The sequence below is a fragment of the Tiliqua scincoides genome, chromosome 4, assembly GCF_035046505.1.
Source record: "Tiliqua scincoides isolate rTilSci1 chromosome 4, rTilSci1.hap2, whole genome shotgun sequence".
Classification (NCBI taxonomy): Eukaryota; Metazoa; Chordata; class Lepidosauria; order Squamata; family Scincidae; genus Tiliqua; species Tiliqua scincoides.
The window spans coordinates 205096900-205116821 of NC_089824.1; the positions used below are offsets into that span (position 1 = coordinate 205096900).

The 19922-nt window shown below is 44.0% G+C and overlaps 1 protein-coding gene across 1 annotated transcript; it reads left to right on the top strand.

The window, feature by feature from the left end:
• Positions 1–6200: 6200 nt before the first annotated feature.
• On the top strand, positions 6201–17422 carry RNF114 (ring finger protein 114). Its single transcript, XM_066624955.1, has 6 exons — positions 6201–6376; positions 9733–9883; positions 12458–12564; positions 13611–13725; positions 14645–14752; positions 15402–17422. The coding sequence occupies exons 1-6, from the start codon at positions 6234–6236 to the stop codon at positions 15465–15467; spliced, it is 690 nt and encodes a 229-aa protein (XP_066481052.1). The 5' UTR covers positions 6201–6233; the 3' UTR covers positions 15468–17422.
• Positions 17423–19922: the final 2500 nt, after the last annotated feature.

Genomic DNA, 19922 nt, shown 5'->3' on the forward strand with positions numbered 1-19922 from the left:
CCTGCTGGACCTCTCAGCGGCTTTCAATACCATCAACCATGGTATCCTTCTGGGCCGATTGGCTGAGTTGGGAGTTGGAGGCACTGTTTCGCGGTGGTTCCGCTCCTAAGTGGAGGGTCGGTCCCAGATGGTCGTGTTGGGGGATGCCTGTTTGACACCCTGGCCCTTGAGGTGCGGGGTGCCACAGGGTTCAATTCTGTCCCCCATGCTATTTAACATCTACATTAAACCACTGGGAGAGGTCATCCGAGGGTTTGGAGTAGGGTGCCATCAATATGCCAATGACACCCAGCTCTATCTCTCTTTCCTCCAGACTCCAGGGTGGCAGTTGAGGGCCTGGAGCGCTGTCTGGTGGCAGTGAGGATCTGGATGGGGGCTAACAAGCTGAAATTAAATCCGGGTAAGACAGAGGCTCTCCTGCTTCGGAAATCCTCGATGCAGGTGCTGGACTATCGGCTTGCGCTGAATGGGGTTGCACTCCCCCTGAAGGAGCAGGTCCACAGCTTGGGGGTCCACCTGGACTCGCAGCTGCTCCTGGATTCCCAGGTGGTGGCTGTGGGTAGGGGGGCCTTCGCTCAGCTTTGGCTGGTGCACCAGCTGCGGCCGTACTTGGATCGTGCAGACCTGGCCACGGTGATCCATGCCACAGTGACATCGAGGTTAGATTACTGTAACATGCTCTATGTTGGGCTGCCCTTGAAGATGGTTCGGAAACTGCAACTAGTGCAGAATGCGGCGGCCCGTGTAGTTACTGGAGGTAGGCGGTTTGACTCTGTCAGTCCGCTTCTCCAGCGGCTGCATTGGCTGCCCATTTGTTTCCAGGCCCAATTCAAGGTGCTGGTTTTGACCTTTAAAGCCCTATACTGCTCTGGGCCAGGGTATCTTAGAGATCGCCTACTCCCGTACAATCTGGCTCGTCTTCTTAGGTCATCAGAGAAGGGCTTTTTACAAGTGCTGCCGCCTACGGAGGTACGTGGGGCAGCGGCAAGAAATAGGGTCTTCTCAGTAATGGCACCAACACTATGGAATTCCCTTCCCCTTGACTTAAGAATAGCTCCCTCTCTTGAGACTTTTTGGCAAGGCCTGAAGACCTTCTGTTTAAACAAGCCTTCTGAGTTCTCGGCCTTTTTAACATCTTTTCAACATCTTTTAATATTTTTTTAAATACTTGGTTACAGGCCTGATTCTTTTACGATTTGCTGCTCTATGCTCTTTTTACCTGACTACTTTTTATCTGACTACTGTTTTTATGATATGTGTTAATATGCTTTTATTTGTTTTTAAATTATGTTTTTAATCTGTTTTAACCTGTTGTAAGCCACCTTGAGTCGCTTCGGGGAGAAAGGCGGGGTAAAAATAAAGTTGTTGTTGTTGTTGTTGTTGTCAGTCAAGAAACTGAAACTTGAGATCAATCTCTTCCCTTTGTTAAACTTGTGCAGTTAATATAATAAGTGCTGTGGGCACAGTTTTGTGAAAAGAACAGAATCCTTTTGTCACCAGCATGTTTTTGATTTTTAAATGCAGCTACTTAAGACGTGTTATTTGGCACATCCATGAAAATATTTGGCTGCACATTTACATGGCTTTTTTTCCCTTATGCCCCATTTGGCATTTCTGCCACCTTTATTTTTCTTTTCTTTTTTTCTTTTTTTACAAAAATGCTATCTTCAGTGCTTTCAGATGTAAATTTCTGTATCACAGGTAAACACATGCTTAACTGCACGCATACTTTGGGGCAGGTCTCATTAACTTCAGTGGGAATTCCTTCTGAGTAAAGATATGAAGCATGTTTAGATATCACTTTTCAATAAAAACATTTACAAAGCAGTTTATATAACAAAATACTGTTCTCTCCCATGTTTCTTATAGGGAAATAACCCCCATTGGATGTGATTATTTGTGATGCTCTTCTTTGCATTTTCCTCCAGTGAGTTGCTTTCTTTATCCTCTAGTACACAGTAGTGCCCGCATGTAGCTTCTATTCACAAATGAATCAACAAGAGGTAGCTTAATGTTCCTTGCCACACTTGAAGTGACTATGAACTGTACGGAGTCAAAGCGTAAATCATCAAAAGGTGACCTGCTGCCAACAGTGACAAAAAGCATAAAATTGACAGATGGAGCTTTCTACATTAGTGTTGGCAACCTTCAGTCTTGAAAGACTATGGTTACGCGCTCTGAAAGGTGGTTCTGGAACAGCGTCTAGTGTGGCTGAAACGGCCAGTTCGGGAGTGACAATCCCTTCCACATTGGGAGCAAGTGCAGCCTGTCCCTGGTCTGTCTCCCTGGCTATGGGCCTTCCTTCTTTGCCTCTTTGCCTCAGACTGTTGGCCAAGTGTCTCTTCAAACTGGGAAAGGCCATGCTGCACAGCCTGCCTCCAAGCGGGCCGCTCAGAGGCCAGGGTTTCCCACTTGTTGAGGTCCACTCCTAAGGCCTTCAGATCCTTCTTGCAGATGTCCTTGTATCGCAGCTGTGGTCTATCTGTAGGGCGCTTTCCTTGCACGAGTTCTCCATAGAGGAGATGCTTTGGGATCCGGCCGTCATCCATTCTCACGACATGACTGAGCCAACGCACGTGTCTCTGTTTCAGCAGTGCCTACATACTAGGGATTCCAGCACGTTCGAGGACTGTGTTGTTTGGAACTTTGCCCTGCCAGGTGATGCCGAGAATGCGTCAGGGGCTGCGCATGTGGAAAGCATTCAGTTTCCTCTCCTGTTGTGAGCGAAGAGTCCATGACTTGCTGCAGTACAGAAGTGTACTCAGGACGCAAGCTCTGTAGACCTGGATCTTGGTATGTTCCGTCAGCTTCTTGTTGGACCAGACTCTCTTTGTGAGTCTGGAAAACGTGGTAGCTGCTTTACTGATGCGTTTGTTTAGCTCGGTATCACGAGAAAGAGTGTTGGAGATCGTTGAGCCAAGGTACACAAAGTCATGGACAACCTCCAGTTCATGTGCAGAGATTGTAATGCAGGGAGGTGAGTCCACATCCTGAACCATGACCTGTGTTTTCTTCAGGCTGATCGTCAGTCCAAAATCTTGGCAGGCCTTGCTAAAACGATCCATGAGCTGCTGGAGATCTTTGGCAGAGTGGGTAGTAACAGCTGCATCGTCAGCAAAGAGAAAGTCATGCAGACATTTCAGCTGGACTTTGGACTTTGCTCTCAGTCTGGAGAGGTTGAAGAGCTTTCCATCTGATCTGGTCCGGAGATAGATGCCTTCTGTTGCAGTTCCAAAGGCATGTTTCAGCAGGACAGCGAAAAAAATCCCAAACAAGGTTGGTGCAACAACACAGCCCTGCTTCACGCCACTTCGGATGTCAAAGGGGTCTGATGTGGAGCCATCGAAGACAACAGTGCCCTTCATGTCCTTGTGGAAGGATCTGATGATGCTGAGGAGCCTGGGTGCACATCCAATCTTGAGGAGGATCTTGAAGAGGCTGTCCCTGCTGACCAGGTCGAAAGCCTTCCTGAGATCTATGAAGGCTATAAAGAGTGGCTGTCGCTGTTCCCTGCATTTCTCCTGCAGTTGTCTAAGGGAGAATACCATATCAGTGGTGGACCTGTTGGCTCGGAATCCGCACTGTGATTCTGGATAAACGCTCTCTGCAAGTACCTGGAGCCTCTTTAGTGCAACTCGGGCAAACAGCTTTCCTACAACACTAAGGAAGGAGATGCCGCGGTAGTTGTTGCAGTCACCCATGTCGCCTTTGTTCTTGTACAGCGTGATGATGTTTGCATCCCTCATGTCTTGAGGTACTCCACCTTCTCTCCAGCAGAGACAGAGGATTTCATGCAGCTCAGTGACGATGATCTCTTTGCAGCACTTTAGGACTTCAGCAGGGCTGCTGTCTTTTCCAGGTGCCTTGTCAAAGGCAAGGGAGTCCAGGGTCACATGAAGTTCTTCTAGGGTTGGTTCACTGTCAAGCTCCTCCAGCACAGGCAGGCACTCAATGTTGTTCAGCGCTTCTTCAGTGACTACATTTTCTCTGGAATATAGCTCAGAGTAGTGCTGCAGCCAGCGTTCCATCTGCTGCGCCCGATCCTGGATGACCTTGCCTGCGGCAGGCTTCAGAGGGGCAATTTTCTTCTGCATTGGACCTAGGGCCTGCTTGATACCATCATATATCCCCTTGATGTTGCCCGTGTCAGCTGCTATCTGTATCTGGGAGCAGAGCTGGAGCCAGTAGTCGTTAGCACATCTCCTGGCAGTCTGCCATGGAGCGTCTTCATACCTAAACCATTAAGGCTGCAATCCTCCAGTGCATGAATGGGCACAGCTAGAGGCAGAGTCTGGCAGTCTAATGCAGGCTGCAATCCTATGTACACTTTCCTGAAAGTAAGCCCCATTGAATGGGAGTTACTTCTGAGTAGACAAGCACTGAACTGTGCTCGCAGGAGCCCAGCAAACGACAACAGGACAACATAATCCTGGCTCTGATATTCCACAAAGAGAAAGTGGCAACTAAGGGCCCAATCCTATTCAACTTTCCAGTGCTGATGCAACTGCAATGCAGCCCTCAGGTAAGGGAACTTGAGGAGGCTTCCATGATTGCCACCCCACTGCAAGATGCAGTGCATGCCCTGTTCACATGGCTGCATCAGTGATGGAAAGTTGGATAGGACTCTTAAGAGTGTATGCAAGCATATGGTTCCAGATGAAAAATAAGTCACAAGAGCATACATCTTGTGGCAAGTTAAATGCAGAGAACAGGTATACATGCACCATATTGCTTTTTTACCACATGCTTTTGGGTAGGTAAGAGGTTTGGTCTAGAGGGTAAAGCTGCCATTAAGCCTAACATCAAGGTCGCCATTTCAAGATCACTGGAACCCTAGCTGTGCTGAACTGCTTGGGTTAGAGACAAGAAGTCAGCTGCAGCTCTTTGTCAGTGTGGGAGGCAATGTGGCCAGAATGATGACCAGCCTGAAAAGATCCACCTGGAATGTAGTTTGTTCTTGATAGATAGAACTTCTTTATTGTAGAAAACCCCCTCAGGGGTTTAGAGGACGCCCGCCTATGTGAACCATCTTGGATTAAAGTCAAAGGAGCAATTCCAGTGACCAAGAAAGGTGGTATATAAATATCGATTATTATATTACATATTATTATCTGTGCTGTAAAAATACAAACCTGATTTTTGCTTTTTGGGATGAGAAAGGGAACCCTATCTACAATCCGTTTGAAGTTTCAGATGTGCCCTAAATCAGTGCCTTCCTTCTTTATTCTAACCCAGGGGTGTCAAACATAAGGTCCGTGGGCAAAGTATGGCCCCCTGGGGCATTAGACCTGGAAGATCCAGGTTCGAATCCCCCCTCAGCCACGAAGCTTCCTGGGTGACCTTGGGCCAGTCACTTTCTCTCAGCCTCGCCTACCTCACAGGGTTGCTGTGAGGACAAAAGGAGGCCAGCAGCTGTGTGCACTGCCCTGAGCTCTTTGGAGGAATGGCTGTATAAAAATGTGAATAAATAAATGGCAGAGCTGCCATTCACTGGGCAAATGAGCCTCGTGTGCCTCTAGGACTGCGCGGAAGCCCCCATGAGGCTCCAGAGGTAGTCAGAAACTGTGCATCCGGTTTGCCAGGAGCACAGTTTAAGAGTGCAGTGAAGGCTTCTCTGGTGCATCTTGGAGTCGTGCGAGGCCATTTCGCTCCATGTGAGTGGGGGGGGATTTGCACATGGGGGGTGCTGGCGGCATCCCATGGGGGGCGTCATCCTGGGCCTTTGCCCCAGGGCGGCCTGCCACTGCGCCAGCTTGGCACTTGGGCTCTCAACAGAACATCTGCCCATTTTTTCTTCTGTCATTTGCAGGTGAGTTTCTATGAGAGCCAAGTGCTTGCTTCTGTTTAATGACGTCACATGACGTCACTCCCGGCCCTCAGCTGGCAGCACTGATGCTGACTTTGGCCCTCTCTTCTAACCTGGAGGTCCACCTCCAAGCTTCTAAGCCGGGTGCCTCGTCATCAGCCAGCCAGCCACTCAAATCTCTCTCTCGCTCTTCAGCCCCGCCCTCCGCAAGGGCGAGTCGTGCCGTCACGAGTCGTGCCTCACGCTAAGGCTCAGAGGGCGGGGCCAGAGCGAGGAAGCCCAACAGTCTCAGCCAGCGCTCGCTTCTGCTCCTCCTCATTCGGTGGGCTGGCTAAGGTAGTTTGGCCTGTTTCAGCCGCCGTAGTTGCTTCGGAACTGTGTGTGTAGAGACGCCGCCTGAGGGGATTTACGGAAGCGCGGCTGGAAGATGGCGTTGTCCGGGGCTAGCTCTCGGTACCCGGAGGGGGCGACCGCTTCGGACGCTGAGCGGCCGGACCCGCTCTCCCGCTTCACCTGCCCCGTGTGTCTGGAGGTGTTCGACAGCCCCGTGCGGGCGCCCTGCGGTCATGTGTGAGTGGGAAGGGCGGGCTGCTAAAGTGGGCTGGGGGCGGTTGGCTGCCGTTAGTGGCCGTTGGCGGGTAACCATGGCAACCTGGAGACGAGGCGGAGAAGGCTGGGCTTGGTATGGGGGGCGGGGCGCCCGTGAATTGCCGGGGCAACGGGAGGGCGTGGTTGGGAAGTCCCAAGGGCTCCTTCCCTTCTCCACCCCTCCCGCTGCACACCATTGGCCCCTCTTGCTTCCTTCTGTAGTGTTACTCAAACGGTGGGTCGTGAGCCCATTTCAGGTGGGTCCCCACTCATTTCAGTGTGTGTTTGTTTTTAGTATTAGACTTGATGCTGGCATAGGTAAGTGTGGTTAGGAGTGTAGCTTCATAGCCCAATCCTATGCATGTCTGCTCAGAAGTAAATCCCATTATTGTCAATGGGGCTTACTCCCAGGTAAGTGTGGATAGGAGTGCAACCTCATAGCACACTCCTAGGCATGTCTACTCAAAAGTAAGTCCCATTATAAATAGGGCTTACTCCCAGGTAAGTGTGGATAGGATTGCAGCCTTTGGGATGTTTGGGGAACTTTTTTTTAAAAAACAGATCAGCAACTGCTTGGGAGGGTCAAGATGGTTCAACTTTATTTTAAATAAATATTTAAACTTGTTGTAAACTTTTAATTTAATTAAGATTGAATTGATTGTATGAAAATTTCCGTGCTTGATGATGTCAATTCCAGGTAAATTACATCACTTCTGGTGGGTCCCAACAGATTGTTGTTCTAGAAACTGGGTCCTGGTGCTAAAAAGTTTGAGAATCATTGTTCTGTAGCAACAAGGGTGCTGTGTGGATTGAGTTTCAGTAGGTTTTAAGAAGCTGTAGTGAAAAGGGGTTTCATGTAAATTATGCTTCCTTGCTGGTGGTGCTTATTCTCTAAACTGGTTAACCTGATAACTTAAAACATGATGACTAAGCACAGTAGAACCTTTTTATCTTTTCTCTGGGGAGCATCCTGCCTTATTTTCCATTTCACTTTTGCTCCTTCAGCTGTCAGTTCTTTCAGCTGAGATGCACGTTGTAGTGAACAACCAAAATGTCCTTTTGGCTACAATCCATTAAAACATGTTAAACACAGTAGAACTCTTTTCTCTGAGGAGTGTCTGCTTGATCAGGTATTACTTTCCATTTCACTTTTTGCTCCTCCTAATTGCACAGCTGTCAGTTCTTTCAGCCCAGATGCACCATGTAGTGAACAACCAAAATGGCCTCTTGGCTGGAACCCATATTTTTTCTGTCTTAGTGACAACTAAGAACCAGAACTTAGAAGAAGGAATTGGAGGTTTTATTTCTATGAAATGACAGGAGAATGTCCTTTTGAGTAGATGCAAAAGAAGGATGAGCACTTGTAATCATTGGCTGAAAGAAGGTGTTTCTGCTGATGCAGCCTTTCTGGTAAATTGCACATGCTGAAACACCTTCCCTTGCAAATTTTTCAAAGGCAGGTGAACTTTGTGCTTTGGTTACTGTGGTGTGTTGTGCAGTTGACCTCTTTTTTGAAAGAAAAGAGAAGATAGACAAGAGGAGGTGCTAGATGATGGTGGGTGTAGGAGAAAATTTTCTCAAGGATTGGGGGGAAAAAACCTGTTTAAGGGATGTGGTATAATCTTTCACAGCATCCAGGCAGTTTCTATGTAGTTTTCACTAGTCCATAGGCTTGACATGGAGGAATCAACAAAAGTTTGCTCTTTAGTTTCCTGGGAAATGTAGGTACTCCTTTTTAGCCTGGAGTCTTGTTGAAACTCCTGGGTCCCTTTTAGTCAAGTCAAGTCAACCTTTATTAGGCATAAACATTTGGTAGGTGAAGACTCTGTACGGAAACCGTAGGGGTCCCTTTTAGAAGACATGAGAATAAATGGGTTTTTATTTCTTTGCTGCTGCTATCAGCTGCTGATCTTGTCCCTTCTACTTCAAACACTTATTCAGTTTCAATTTTTAGAATTGGTGGTATTATCACAACAAAAGGGGACACTGTCAGATGAACTGGTCACATGACTACCTTTCTGCTTGCTCCTGTAAATTTTTTTTTTTTATGGGGAGAGTCCCAGCCAGTATTAACAAGACATTTTGGGAAATTCAGGTTATACTGAGATATATAAGCTTTAGGTAACTCATAGGTATTGGTATTGGCAACCTTCAGTCTCGAAAGACTATGGTATCGCGCTCTGAAAGGTGGTTCTGGCACAGCGTCTAGTGTGGCTGAAAAGGCCAATCCGGGAGTGACAATCCCTTCCACACCGGGAGCAAGTGCAGTCTGTCCCTGGTCTGTCTCCCTGGCTATGGGCCTTCCTTCTTTGCCTCTTAGCCTCAGACTGTTGGCCAAGTGTCTCTTCAAACTGGGAAAGGCCATGCTGCACAGCCTGCCTCCAAGCGGGCCGCTCAGAGGCCAGGGTTTCCCACTTGTTGAGGTCCATCCCTAAGGCCTTCAGATCCCTCTTGCAGATGTCCTTGTATCGCAGCTGTGGTCTACCTGTAGGGCGCTTTCCTTGCACGAGTTCTCCATAGAGGAGATCCTTTGGGATCCGGCCATCATCCATTCTCACGACATGACCAAGCCAACGCAGGCGTCTCTGTTTCAGCAGTGAATACATGCTAGGGATTCCAGCACGTTCCAGGACTGTGTTGTTTGGAACTTTATGAGGTAACTCATAACCCATTTATATAATTGAATCTTGATGTGCCCAACTCTTAACAGTGCTTGAGCACAATCTAGAGACAGTACTTGAATGTACATGTATTATACATGTATTGTACATGTAATACATTACAATACAATACAATACAAATACCTGTATTATTATTATTATTACATGAGTACTGTACTGAATAAGTTTCAATTTGTAGTATAAGGCTATTCAGTTAGCACATGCCCAAGGACTTCTGGAAATGCAGATGACAGGAATTGAAAGTGAGAGTATAAGACTAGAAACTGAAAGTTATTCAGTTAGCACATGGCCAAGGACTTCTGGAAATGCAGGTGACAGGATTTGAAAGTGAAAGTATTGTACACTGATACAGCAATGGTTCTTGCTTCTCTGGTTCAACATAATTCTGGTTGGGTATGGATAGAATCCAGCACATTTATCTCAATTTTACAGCTGTTTTTAAAATGCCATGTTTGTGATGGAGCCTTTTAAGAGTTAGAATAGTAGAGGCAGCATTTTAAAGTGAGGTAACAACACTAGATTATTGTACTCTTATTGTATAAGGCTAGGTTGTTTGGGCATCCATTGGTTGGGGTTAGTTATGGGGATAGTTTGTTAATATGCTGATTATATTGTTAGATTGTAATATGAATGATAATATACTATCTTCCACATTAGCTTCTGTACACCGTGCATTCAGGAGTGTCTGAAGCCGAAAAAGCCAGTTTGTGGGGTTTGCCGCAGTACCCTGTCTCATGGCAGCAGAGATGTGGACTTGGAAAAGCAAATTGAAATGACAGAGACTACTTGCAATGGCTGCAACAAAAAAGTATGAGAAGCTGAAACTTGTACCTAAATAATTTGATTCTCGCTTGATAACTGTTGAATTCTTGTAAATCCCACCATTGTTCATAACATAGTGACATTTTTGCCTCTTCTAATACTGCTGTTGTGTGCAATTCAACTTTAAACTGAAGATGTGGAAAGAGCTGGTTTAAGCATTTCATAAGTGTCAAAAGAGGAGGTTTCACTTAGACTTCTTTCTTTTCATGTAGTGTCTCATGGGAAGTAGGACTTGTGCATCTTCTCTGTAGTAAAGTTAGGGCCCAATCCTATCCAACTTTCCAGCACCAATGCAGCCCCAAGGTAAGGGAACAAATGTTCACATACCTTGAGGAGGCCTCTGTGACTTACCTCCTCACCACAGGATGCAGTGCACACCCCATTGGCACAGCAGCACCGCCGCTGGAAAATTGGATGGGATTGGGCCCTTATTTGGCTACAGAAGCAGACTAGAGTTTACAGTGTTTGCCATAAGGGGAGATCAGGGCTTCATTTGCCAACACTGCAGTAGGAGAGAGAGACTTTTCATAAGTCCTTGCACAGCTTTTCCTGCTTCACTGTTCCATAGGAATTGGATCTAAAATGGAAACTTGGAAGCTGAGGCTGTCTTGAGTTAAAAGTTGTTTCAAGAGTGGCATTAACCTTCTGCTGTTGAAATGTGCATTGTAATGAGATTGTAACTCTGTAGCAAAGGGAAATGACTGAACTAGAGAATTAAAAGTCCAGTCAAGAGAGAGTGGATCTCAGGTATTCTAGAGCAGTAATTTTTGTTTCCTTTTCATCCTTTCATCAAACCTTTTCATCGTGCAGCACACTGACAAGGCATTAAAATTTTCAGGGTACGCGATTGGTTTTTTAACAATGACAAGTCACACTGCACTACCAGTGGGGTGCTCACATTGACCATTTGATCTACTAATAAATGACCTTTCCCCAAACTCCCATGGCACACTTGTGAATCGTTCATAGCACACAAATGTGCCATGGTACACTGGTTGAAAATCATTGCTCTAGAGCAGCCATTTTCAACCACTGTGCCGTGGCACACCGGTGTGCTGTGAATGGTCCCCAGGTGTGCAACCGGAATTTGGGAGAGGGTCATTTATCAATGGGACCATTGGGGGATGTGAGCCCCCATTGACAGCACAGTGTGCCTTGTCAATTGTCTAAAAGCTGCTGGTGTGCCTTGACCATTTTAGTGCCTTGCCAGTGTGCTGCAAGATGAAAAAGGTTGAAAATCACTACTGTAGAGCAGGGGTCTCCAAACTTCTTGGCCAGAGGGCTGCATGAAATATCTGGCACAGTGCTGAGGGCCGGAAGAAAACTTAAATATAAAATTTAAATAAATAAATTAGAGATGGAACTTAGATGAGTGAATAAATGAATGAGTGGGGTCATTCACTGAGCCTCTCTGGCCCTCAGAACACCCTCCAGATGCAATCAGCTCTGGTCATGTTCAGTCAAGTGGGCCAGAGGCTTTCAGGGGGCAAGAGGCTGGCCACGAGCCGGATAGAGGCTCACTGCAGGCCGCATCTGGCACCCGGGCTAGGGTTTGGAGACCCCTGCTCTAGAGTTTCTGAATTGAGTTCAGAGTTTAATGTATCTAAACCGTGTTATTTGTGGAACTGAAAGTAAAAATGGAATGCTGTATTAAAAAAAACTTTCAAAGAAAGGGAAACCATATTTGCATTAGCTTATCTTTCATTCAGGGTTCTCTTCAAAGGGTGGGCTGCCCCAAGCTCATGCTGGAAGCCCAGGGTCCCAGTCAACCTGCTTCATCCCTTTCTTGGTTGTTCCAGGAGTCATTGCTGTCTTGACATTGACTCGGGCAACTGCACAGTGCCTCTAGATGTCCTTTTGCATTTGAGATATAGTGACATATGAAAATTTGGGAGCTTAAACCCAATTAACACCTGCTATCTGACCCCTAGTTCTCACCCCCACAAGCACTTACCCCCAGTTCCCAGACTCCCTGAGAATTTGAGAACCACTGCTGTAGTGAAATATGAATATTTTGGGGGTTAAGCCGGTTAACTTCTGCTATGTAAATATTATAATTTGTTGTAATTTATTTCAATTCTCTGAGGGAGAATTTGCCCAAAATAATATTCCAAGTCTGTTCGGGGTAGTGTTAATGTGAGGTAGTCAGAGTGCAACAATTTTTAAAAGGTCAGTTGATCTGGCAACTTTCATCTGAATCTTTTGCATGTAATCAGTCTTCTCATTCTAATTTGGCAAATAGGAGAAACCGTAGCCTCTTGTATCTTCAGGGAATGAAATACAAGAATGAACAGTGGCAAGGTATTCGCAGTGTCGGCTATCCATGGCATTGTCAATAATCAGGCAAGATGCTGCAACTGTGTTGCAGAGAAGAGCAGCTTAGCATAATGTCCCTTATGTAACTGTGGTCTGTGACCCTGAGCCTGTCATACCTCAGTGCCACTGAAGCAATGAAGGGATTTATTACTTTAGTCGTGAAATGTTGTGCTTGTGATAATCTAAAGTTCTCTCTGACTGTCTTTAAAAGAAACTTCTTTGAGTTTTCTCTTGTTCTGTGCAGATGTATCTCTCAAAGCTGCGTACTCATGTGGCTTCTTGTTTGAAGTACCAGAATTACATAATGGAGGGTGTTAGAGCAGTGACTAAAGATCCACCACAGGATACGAGGTAATTTCTCCTTGGAGTCGTGATTGCTTGCCCAGAGTGAAAGCATTTTGGAAAATGAAATTCAAACGGAGACTTGGGGAATATTGGTGAAATTGCCTTGGAGGTCTTTCCCCATTTAAGTGAGGGTCTTCGGATTTTTTTTACCTGTGCCGTTAATTTGAATGCTTTTTGTCTTCTGGCTCTTGAAATCTTTGGGCCCAATCCTATCCAACTTTCCAGCACCCGTGCAACCACAATGCAGCCCTGAGATAAGGGAACAAATGTTCCCATACCTTGAGGTGGCCTCTATGACTGAATCCCCAACACAAGAGGCAGTGCCCACCTCATTGGCACAGCAGCACCAGCACTAGAAAATTGGATAGGATTGGGCCCTAAGTCGGAGTTTTGACAAAGGTTGATGTTTATTGCTATATGTAAACAGCCTTGAGAACTTTTTTATAGATGTTAATTATTTCAATCCGAAGATGCATTTCTGGCAAGGCATTTGGATTTGACTGACGCGTTGCAGTCAAGCTGACTTTCTAAAGAGACTTGTAATTTTTAGACTTGTACAAGTCTAGGGACTTGTCATAAGTAATGTTGGTGCTAGTTCCAATAGGTGGGCAAAGGCTGTTTCATATTACACACTGGTAACCCAAAATGCTGAATAGGGTAGTTGATTTCAAGGTGGAGAGTGAAAGAGGGTGGAGAGTGGATAGGAGTTACAACATGAGCTTGGGATTGCAGTGAAATGGCTTAGCTTGCCATATATTTTGAAAACCATACATTATGCAAATATTGCTGTTCTTTGTTCTTGTGGCAAAAATAGTTAAAACTGAACATCAGAGGTTTGAGCTGCTTGTTCATGTGTGGAGGTGACACTTGGAAAGGACACAATACTACTGCATAAGGACACAATATTCTAGCATCACTGGTTCTGTATTTGAGTGCTGGGTGCTTCTACACACATGTGAAGAGCTTTATATTGCAAAAAAATTTAAAAACTTTGTTTTGTTTGTATAATCTTTCAAAGAAGTAAAGACCTTATCCTCTCTCTCTCTCTCTAGGAGTGTTCCAAATAGATTTACATTTCCTTGCCCTTACTGTAGTGAGAGAAATCTGGATCAGGAAGGACTGGTAGAACACTGCAGAAAGTATCACAGCAGTGATGCAAAGAGAGTGGTAAAGTGACTGATTTTTCACAACCTGGTTTAACCAATCCAATATTTATTGCTGTATTCTCTTCTTTCTCGTAGGATGAAAACCAGAAAACTAGACCTGTTTTAATATCTAATCCCTTTGGGTTGTCTTTAGGAGCAAACTCCTGTATATGCTAACGTGGTCTCTTGGGTGAAATAATGGATGTTAGTGTGTCAGGGTCTAAAATATGAACCCAGTGTGTTGTGAAGGCTGAAAAGAATCTTGAGGATTTGAAGCAGTGAAACTTGGAATTCTGACTCTCTAGCCACTGCACCATACTACGTAATACTCAATTTGTATAGCACATTTAAGTGCCTTGGAGAGCTCCACATACATTCTTCCCTTGGGAAACAATTTATTCAATCAGTTTGAATTCTCTCTGCAAAAATATATAGAGAAGTATAGATATTTTGCTAGAGGGAGCAGATGGTTCTATTACTATATGATTAATAAAAATGCCTTGCCTATGTGTTGAGACGAAAGTACACTCTACTATTGGTGGTGGTTGTGTACTGTTTGACTTTAAAGTATATATACTGTTCCTCCTCTGCTTCAGTATGTTAAAAGGAAGTTCTGCTAATTATAAGTAAAATCTAGAAAGTGCATTAAATATATCTGTTTGTAGCAAGAAAACTGAAAAGATTTCTTGCACAGGGGGCTTTCTTGAGCCCCCTTTTCTGTTTTAACCACTTCTGTGGTTTTTTTATTTTACTAAAAAGGTCGTTTTGAGGGTTGGGGGTTCCCTCAACATAGTGTACAGGGGGAGAACTGATAGGGTTTGGAGATGATTCCCTCATGTGGTCAGAAGTAACTTTTGAAAATTTTAGTAGGCAGGACTTGAAATGTAAGATGGTGACAAGTGTTTGCACAGGTTGAATCGATAAACTGCCGATTCCTCCAGGTTTGCCCGATTTGTGCTTCAATGCCATGGGGTGATCCAAACTACAGAAGCGCCAACTTCATGGAACATCTGCAGCGACGGCATCGGTTTTCCTATGATACTTTTGTGGTAGGTAACTACAATGTGCTTTGAAGAAGCGAGTAAAAAAAGGCTAGCATATTAGTATCTACTTGTGGGCTGTCTTTTTCTGATGTGATGAGTTAGAAAAACAGCATGACTTTACATTGTAATGGTTTCAGTGGGAGCTTGTGGTGCAGATTGGTCTGCATGGTGACTTAGGTACATCAAGCCATAGTTGGCCCTTCAGTGTGCTCAAAAGAGGAGGTGTGAATGGGTTCCTGAAAGTTTTTAAAGGGAGCGTCAACTTTTTCAATTGTCCTTTTGCCTCTGAGGCTTACTTGTGTTTGCCATCTGCTGTTGTGGCTTTAACTGCAATGTATTGGCCATATTAAAATACTATTTTAGTATTTTTATTAACACTGTTTCTGAGTTTTAGTACTTCTGTGCTGTTCTGGTGGGAGGAAGCACAGGATAGGCATCTTTTGTTTGAAAAAAAACCCTAAACTTATGGAAATCCCCATATGTTTTGAGCACGTTCAATGCTCCCATATTTAGGGACTTTCCATTGGGCAGTCTGTTCATGCCACAGCATCCTGTTGCTAAATAAACTAAGCAAAAGCAAAAAGGAATTGAGCTGTCATAAGCAGTTTTGGATCAAGGTCAAGGTCTTACGCGTGCTCTCCCTTGTCTTTTTTAGGATTATGATGCTGACGAAGATGATATAATGGCCCAAGTTCTGGTACGCTCCTTGAGAGATCAATGAAGAGAACTCTTTTGGGAAATAACACCACAGACATTTCATGCCTTAAGATTCTTGGGCATCCATAAATTAAAGAGATGAGCCTTTCTAGGTTTCTAGTTTCTGCTGTCACCTTATGAGTTGCCTCTTCTTCTACTGGTCCTTCTCTTCCTTCAAGATATCTTTCTTTCAAGTTAACATTGGGATATTATTCTCTGCTTTGTGTTTTTCCTTAACTTCAACCTCTTCTAAAGTCTATAAACTGTAAATCTTCAGGACCATTGCAATAATTTATGCTCCTTCCCTGTTGCACTCTAACTTGAATTGGGCATTAGGAATGCAGGTGTCCTAGAATGTAAAAAGCTTAGTTAAAGTGTTGGAAGCAGGTTTGAATTTCTTGGTTTTTCTCAAAAATGAGAGACTTGACCCCATATCTGAATTTACAAAAGTTGTAGTTAGCCCTTTCAACACTACACAGTCTCCCTTTCATAGTAGACTTGTGTGGGCATCATCTGTAAATACCTTTTGCCAGATCTGCTTTTCCAAATCTAGAGAGAACTGATTGTTAGTTGCCTGTCTCAATATTGTATATTTTTCCACTCTTGACATCTGTGTAAAAGTTCGTATTGGAAAATTTCTGGCTTCCTAAGCACAAAATGTGCCCTTGTCTATTTCTACCTCTATACTTAATATTTAATACTCAGAACACATTAATAGTGGCAAATGGAGTAACCCTTAGCCCCTGGTACCTTGGACGTATAAAATATTGGACTACTGTGCTTTTTGTAAAGTACACTTCTGTATGCAATACAAAAAATTCATGTATGCATCTGTGAAAGTTCCATGCAGACAGTGTGGTGTCCATGTGCTTATTACATGTACAGTATATATGCCCACACCTTCAATTCTTGGGCTGCTGCGGTTCAGAAGCTGTGGAGTGAACCCATGGCCTGATTTTCAACTTCATTCTTGATGTCCAAAGATGCTGTGAGATTTGACATAACTCGTTTGTGCGGTGAGTTTCTGAATCTACTACCACGTAGTAAGACCTGAAATAATTACGTGTATAAATCTCATGGTAGCACATTTTGAAGTCAAATTCTCAGGGTGGGGGATCAACATTGCAGTGACCCTTTGTGAAAAAAGTAAATAGGAATTGGGCCAAATTGTTTGAGTAGAACAGAGGCATCGACTTGAAACAGTTTGCTGTATTTATGACAACTTTGCACTAATTATTGTGATAAGTGACACTGCCAGAGGGTTTATAGCAGCAGAGCTGATACCCATCTACAGAAGTCATTGCACACACTTAACCTGATAGGCATGTGGTTTTGAAAATGGAGACTGAATGGAAGACGGTGGCTTAGAAACTTATTGGCATAATTCCATCAATAATATGGCCAATCTGACTCTGTTATGATGCTGAAGTGACCTGTTGCTGATAACTGCTCATGCTACCTTTCTAGAAAGTTATCTGGGAAATTGCTGAATTCTGTATTGAAATGTCCCTAAGAGGTCTTGTTTGCTACATTGCAAGATCTATTTTAAGAGGTTCATTGCACTGAATTATTCCAAGTGATACTTCTGACAAGACTGCCAAGATGCAATGTTTCCATAATGTCTTGGAGTTTTTCAAGTTACCTGCTCTGCCAGAAAAGCAGCTCATAAAAGTTGGGGACGTGCCAGAGCAATATAGGGAGTGTGGCAGCATTGCACTAAAAAGGATAAACTAGCTACTTGTTCATACATGCAGAGAAGTGTTTTCTGCATGCATGTATGCCTCTTTGGATCCTGGCCTCTTTCAGTTTTCATTAGGCAGGAACACTTGTCTACTTACAGAATTCATAAGAATTAATTGATTAACATATCTGATTCTTTGTTCTTCTAAGTGCACTTCTAATAATTTTAATAAATTTTAAAACTTTGAAACTGTATTCTGGCTTTGGAATGAAAATGTAAATAAACAACTGATAATCAAATGGTGGAATTGTCTTGTCCCTTGCAGTAGGAGACTCAGATGACTGTCATTTGAGCAGTGGTAAGGAACAGATCCTGGTCTATATGAACATTATTTTGTAGGTTTTGTTCAATAACTTCTGTTGTAAATTCCATTGCTGTCGTATGGAACTTGATTCAAACCTTCCCTTTATTGATCCAACTTTAGAGCAGTACTTTTAAGCTCTACATACCCAAAGTCTGTATGTTGCATAATATAAAGGGCAGGGGTTAAATGCGACACCTGTACACTCATGGTAGAAGGGCTTTTCCAAAATGCCTCTGAATTTGATCCTTAGATACTGGTCTGTCCCCTTGATCTTCCATAAGATGCATTCTCGAACACTCCCACCCTTAAAAGGCTCCACTTTGTCAAAGTCAGTTCTTACATTTTAGCTTCTCTGTGCAAAAACTCAGTATGGGTTGCTACTATGAGCAGGTACAGAGAATCTCACACTCTCTGGCAAAGGGAATCTGTAGAGTTTCTCTGTAGGCACAAATGGACATTATGGCAATGTGATGGTGTTGGCCTGGCTAGTCCTTGTAACTAATTCAGCCTTAAGAGTCTAGCAGCACACAGTTCCTCTTATACATACCTATTCCCTGCAGTGAGCTTTATTGGTGCAGAATAACCCAGTCACATGTAGGCACATAAGGTACTTTAAACTGAGGATTCATGCATTGGTGCCAGTCTTGGTGTGAGCTATCACTTAAGTCCTCACAGTGGCCCATCTTTTGCCTCAGAGAATATTAAGAACAACATGATACCAATATTCTGTTGCCATTCCTTGCATCTGGCATGCAGAGACAGGCTACCGCTAAAGACCCTGTACAAAGTGGAAGCAAATTCACTTGTAGGACTGACATCTTCAGGGGGCTGTGAAAAAGAAGGGTCTATAGTGTGCTCATCCTTTGTCTCAGCTACACTGGGAATTTTAGGCAATTCTCAGGTTTATAATATGGCTGTAGTCACTTATCTGCACCGTATGGTGGCTAGTTTTAATGCTTATTGTGAAAGGAGGCCATTGGTTGGCTCCAGGTATAGTACAAGCCTAGCATTAGTAAATCGTTGCCTGCTGGCTTGTCTAACAGTTTCAAGAATGTGATTAAAGAGGGGGTCAACTATCTCACGGGGCATTATATGGTATATTACATCTCTCCTTAATTGTGTTTCCAAGTTTCATGACTGGGAAAGGACCATGAAGGTTGATAGGGAAACTATGCTTTGCCTTGTGCACAATTGGAACCGAACGTAGCTGAGTTGGAGATCTTGTTCCAGTCTTACAGCTGTGATATTAAGCCTCCCCCTGAAAGCAGTGCCATGCCCCATGGCAACTATGTCTGGAGGGAATACTGGTGGTAGCCATTGCAAACAAGATGGCTGTGTAAAACCGCTCTGACTTTTTGTACTGCAATTTGAAATATCGTACTTGTCTTTCAGTAAGCCCACAAAGAACCCAGAGTTTTGCTCTATGGTAGAATGAGTGAGTTCATGAATCCTTCCTATAGGTCAGTAAGCTGGTTGATGCTAGGTCTGTTCCTGTATCTGCTTGGGCAATGCTATTATAAGGTCTTGCAATACTAGTTGTGCATGGGGACTCATTTGCCTGCTTATCCTCCCACGTGGCATATCATTGCCCACCAACAAATAGTCATCTACTAGCTGCATAGGACAAAATAGACCAAATTAAATTTAAATCCTCAGTACCTAAGATTGTAAGGTGTCTGATAAGACTAAACTGAACCATGACTAACTTGTGGACAGGTGACTGGCTGGTGCAAGAGAGACCAGTGGAATGCTTGACGTGATAAACTATAAAACTTGGAGAACTTATGTTGAAAAACCACAGCTCTACACAAAAAAATCCAATTGAAACCGGACATTAAAAAGGCAATATGCAAAAACTGATAGAAGATTGTCTCAGTGTCCTAGGGCATTCTGTTGCTTACCTGAAAATCTCATTTTGCAAATAGAGCTTCTAAGGAGAGTCTCCTGCATTGGAGGGGGGGAGGGGGAACTGTATCAGAATTTTTCAGAAGCTATTCAGGATTTTATTGGCACCATGGTACTTTCTCCCACTTATGGGTGTTAAATTAGTGGTGGAGCTAGAAAGCCAGCTATCAAGTTGCTGCTGTGCTCACAGTGCTTATCTTGTGCCTATCTTTTCATAGATAGGAGACAGGCTACTTGCAGAAGATGGCTTCTTTGTCCCGTTGAACTAGAGTTTCTCCCCTATATACCTGTGAATGTACATTCTTGAAACATTTGCCAGTTGAGGATAACTTAATGCACCTGTTGAAGAGGGCTTTAGTTCATAAAAGCTTTCACTACAATAAATGTTAGCCTTTTAAGGTACTACAAGAGCTCTTCTCTTTGCTGCAACAACCAAATTTATCTACCCCTCCTGGGATTTCTCTTACTTCACTATCCAATGTAAGGTAATATCTTTTTATTAGGATCATATAAAACATCACAGCGTTTGG